At 39.1% G+C, this 4,776-nt stretch overlaps 1 protein-coding gene across 1 annotated transcript in view; it reads right to left on the bottom strand.

The window, feature by feature from the left end:
* Positions 1-4,776, bottom strand: part of ACER3 (alkaline ceramidase 3) — a 62,234-nt gene that overhangs the window by 9,840 nt on the left and 47,618 nt on the right. The window contains exon 6 of the mRNA XM_010831771.1: positions 2,076-2,180. Within this exon, the coding sequence (XP_010830073.1) occupies positions 2,076-2,180 (105 nt within the window). The remainder of the gene's footprint in view (positions 1-2,075; positions 2,181-4,776) is intronic.

Here is a 4,776-nt window from a genome sequence, read left to right as displayed (position 1 = left end):
ATTTGGAAAACTCAACAGTGGCCACAGGACTGGGAAAGGTCAGTTTTCATTCCAATCCCAAAGAAAGGCAATGCCAAAGAATGTTCAAACTACCACACAATTGCACTCATCTCACACACTAGCAAAGCAATGCTCAAAATTCTCCAAGCCAGGCTTCCACAGTATATGAACCATGAACTTCTAGATGTTCAAGCTGGATTTAGAAAAGGCAGAGGAACCAGAGATCAAATTCCCAACATTCGTTGGATCATTAAAAAGCAATAGAGTTCCAGAAAACTATCTACTTCTGCGTTACTGACAATGCCAAAGCCTTTGACTATGTGGTTCACAACAAACTGTTGAAAATTCTGAAAGAGATGGGAATACCAAACCACCTGATTTGCCTCCTGAGAAATCTGTATGCAGGTCAAGAAGCAACAGTTAGAACTGGACATGGAACAACAGACTGGTTCCAAATTGGGAAAGGAGTACATCAAGGCTGTATACTGTCACCCTGCGTATTTAACTTATATGCAGAGTATATCATGAGAAATGCCAGACTGGATGAAGCATAATCTGGAATCAATATTGCCAAGAGAAATATCAATAACCTCCACTCTTATGGTAGAAAGCGAAGAAGAACTAAAGAGCCTCTTGAGGAAAGTGAAAGAGGAGACTGAAAAAGTTGGCTTAAAACTCAACATTCAGAAAACATCATGGCATCCGGTCCCATCACTTTGTGGCAAATAGATGGGGAAACAATGAGAGACTTTATTTTCTTGGGCTCCAAAATCACTGCAGATGATGACTGCAGCCATGAAATTAAAAGACGCTTGCTCCTTGGAAGAAAAGCTATGACCAACCTAGATAGCATATTAAAAAGGAGAGGCATTAATTTCTTGATAAAGGTCCATCTAGTCAAGGCTATGGTTTTTCCAGTAGTCATGTATGGATGTGAGAGTTGGACCATAAAGAAAGCTAAGCACCAAAGAATTGATGCTTTTGAACTGTGTTGTGGTGTTGGAGAAGACTCTTGAGTCTCATGACTGCAAGGAGATCCAACCAGTCCATTCTAAAGGAAATCGGTCCTGAACATTCATTGGAAGGACTAATGCTGAAGGTGAAACTCCAGTACTTTGGCCACCTGATGTGAAGAACTGACTCATTTAAAAGACCCTGATGCTGGGAAAGATTGAAAGAGAGAGAAGGGAATGACAGATGATGAGATGGCTGGATGGCATCACTGACTCGAGGGACATGAGTTTGAGTAAGCTCCAGGAGTTGGTGAGGGGCAGGGAAACCTGGCATGCTGCAGTCCATGGGGTTGAAAAGAGTCAGACACAACTGAGCGACTGAACATCCTCTGGTAAAGAGATCACTATGATAACATTTATTCATTAAATCATTTAGCAACATATACTGAGTGCTTACTATGTGACAGGCACTATTTTAAGCACTTGGGAGGGTAGCAGTGAATGAAATAAAGCCCTTGCTCTCAAGGAACTTACAATCTAGCTGGGGAAGGTAAACAAGTAAACCCTTATATAACTGTTTAAAAATGCTGTGAAGAAAAATGAATTCTGGTAAGGGGAGAGAGAATGATACAGACATATTATGTGAGTAGGATGAATAGAGACAATTCTGGTTCCATTTTTACTGTAAGTGGCTGACCTCCAATAAATTCTTTATAAGGGAAACAGTAGCAACCAATTTGTTTCAGGGAAGGAGACAAAGTAAGTTGGTGACTTCAGATGTACTCATGCTTTCTCAGTTGCTACTCAGGGGATCTGGCTGCTTTTTCCCTCTTAAATTTGTTCTTTATAAACAAAGATATGCTGTTCAACAAGAATTGGAAATGTTTATATCCTACTGCACTAAAAAAGGAGATGAATGATCTACTTAAAATGTAGATCATGTGCCAGAGGTCAGTTATACAGCTGTCACCCTTTCAGGATGAGAAAACAGGTTCAGGGAGAGGAAGGGACTTGCTTAAATCACTCTGATTCAGTCTCTGACGTTTTGTATTTACACATTCTATTTGAAGAGTAAAGAAAGAAACACTCCAATAGTAGGATTAAAAAGTCTCTATTTCCTACCTGAAAAGGATGTGAAGATAAGAACCAAGGCCAGTTAAAATATGCCACCATGCATGAAACTGTGTGGTAACACCTATGACAGGTGGTACCTTCTTTCGAAAGTTCCTGTGTGAAGGGGAGGAAAATAAGCATTCAATTATTTTTCATATTTAACAATTAATGCTGATAGTATCAAAGCATTTTGAAACATTAGTCTCAAACATGGCAATTATTTCATTTCCTTTTGTCTGCTGTATTGTTTTCCAAAGTATATTTTGAGGAACAGTATTCCTAATAGACGTTCCATGAAGAAATGACTGTGGTCAAAATAAATGTAGGAAACAGTACATAGTCTGCTGCCCTTTTGGAGATTTGTAATGCATATTAACAGATTAACAGCTGTAAAAAGTCCTACCATAACTAAACAGTTTATCATCAGTTTTTTCAGGTAAACTACTCGTTCATGGAACCTTTCTTTCAGGTAATATTTATTAACACATTATGGACCAAGTGTTTCCTGCAAGGTCTCACTTCATAGTGAGTCTTTGAGGTGGCTGTTAAAAGCTGTGCTTTGCAGATTAGGAGCCTAAAATTCAGAGATTACTGAGTTGCCCAAGTACTCAGCTAGTGGGACAGCTGAGCCTCAAATTCTAGACCTTGTGATTAAGTGTGTATTATATTAATATTCTCATCTATCAGAGCAGAGAAATTGAGTGTGAAACACCAAATTGTTTTCCACAAGTTTTGCGAACATCTCAACATTTCTCGGAAACAAAGAGGACTCAGCTAGAGGATGATGACTTACTTTTGCACTATAAAAGCGCCAACGAGAGTTCTGATGGATACTGCTGATTCAGAACCACTCCATTAGATCTTAGTTTTCTAAGCAAGATGTATTATTTGTGTGCATTTAAAGACATTTCAAACATGTGCAAAAATATGCAAAATAATAATGTACCCATTACCCAGCTTCAACAATTATAAATTATTTATTTTTAACAATTACAATTTATGGCCAATCTCATATCATCTAAGCTCTCACCTACTTCTCTTCTCCCATATTATTTATTTTGAAGCAAATCCCAGATAGTGTATCATTTTATCTCTAAATATCTCAGTATATATCTCTAATCCCTTAATCAGACATTCAATTGCTAATCATATTTGATATTCAATTAGTGATCATAAAATCATACAGATTTTTTTAAACACAAGTCTGTTTCAATCAAGATCCAAAAAAAGTAATTACATTACTTTGGAGTTTGGTTGATATAGCTCTTACGTCTCTTTTATTTTATTTTTTCATTTCGTGGCTGCATCAGGTGGCATGTGGAATCTTACTTCCCTGACCAGGGATTGAACCCAGGCCTTTGGCAGCGAGAGAGCAGAGTCCTAACCACTGGATCATCAAGGAATTCTCCTAAATTTTTAAATTTTTTATAAATGTGTATGTATATATTTTAGTTTGGCTGATGGGCTCTTTGTTGCTGTGCTTGGGGGTTTTCTAGCTGCAGCAAGCAGGGGCTACTCTCTAGTGGTGGTGCACAGGCTTCTCATTGCCGTGGCTTCTCTTCTTGCAGAGCACAGGCTCCAGGGTGCGCAGGCGAGTGCTGGCTCAGTAGTTGTGGCGCACGGACTTACTAACCCCATGGCACACGGGATCTTATGTTTCCTACATTGGCAGGTGGATTCTTAACCACTGGACCACCAGGGAAGTCTCCAAGTCTCTTTTAATCTATACATTTCTCCTCCATTTCCCCCCTCCGCCTTCCTGCAATTTATTTACTTAAGAGGCTAGGTTATTCATTCTATAGATTTCCCAGTTTGAATTTTGCTGATTGCCTCTCTGTGGTGTTATTCAATATTACACAATACCATTAAATCAGCTAATTTTGAGTTGGAAGGAAACTAGTTTAACCTACTTAACATGTTCATTTTATGAAAATTGGGGCCCAGACAGAAGGTGTCTAAGGTGACAACTAGAGTCCAAGACCCATGATTCAAATTCCAGTAAATATTTCTTCAATAAAGCAGATTAGACAGATTTCAAAGACCTAGACAGAGAAGCCTGGCAGGCTACAGTCCATGGGGTTGCAAAGGTCAGATATGACTAAAGCAACTGAGCACAGTCAATATTATTAATATTTGATTAACTGTACACTACTGTGATGTATGCACAAAAATCCCTATAGATGTTATGAAATATTTTTAAGTTCAAATTTTTAGGTAATTTAAACAAGTGTCCCCATAATTTAACTTTATTGTGCTATTAGTTGAATTTAGTTCAGTCGCTCAGTCATGTCCGACTCTACGACCCCATGGATGCAGCACGCCAGGCCTCCCTGTCCATCACCAACTCCAGGAGTCTACCCAAATTTATCTCCATCAAGTTGGTGATGCCATCCAACCATCTCATCCTCTGTCGACACCTTCTCCTCCTGCCTTCAATCGTTCCCAGTATCAGCGTCCTTTTCAATGAGTCAGCTCTTCGCATCAGGTGGCCAAAGTACTGGAGTTTCACCTTCAACATCAGTCCTTTCAATGAACACTCATGACTGATCTCCTTTAGGATGGACTGGTTTGATCTCCTTGCTGTCCAAGGGATGCTCAAGAGTCTTCTCCAACACCACAGTTCAAAAGCATCATTCTTCGGCGCTTAGCTTTTTTTATAGTCCAACTCTCACATCCATACATGACTACTGGAAAAACAATGACTTTGACT

The sequence above is a fragment of the Bison bison genome, unplaced genomic scaffold (assembly GCF_000754665.1).
Source record: "Bison bison bison isolate TAMUID 2011002044 unplaced genomic scaffold, Bison_UMD1.0 scf7180017864531, whole genome shotgun sequence".
NCBI lineage: Eukaryota > Metazoa > Chordata > Mammalia > Artiodactyla > Bovidae > Bison > Bison bison.
This window is presented reverse-complemented; position numbering and strand designations above follow the sequence as displayed.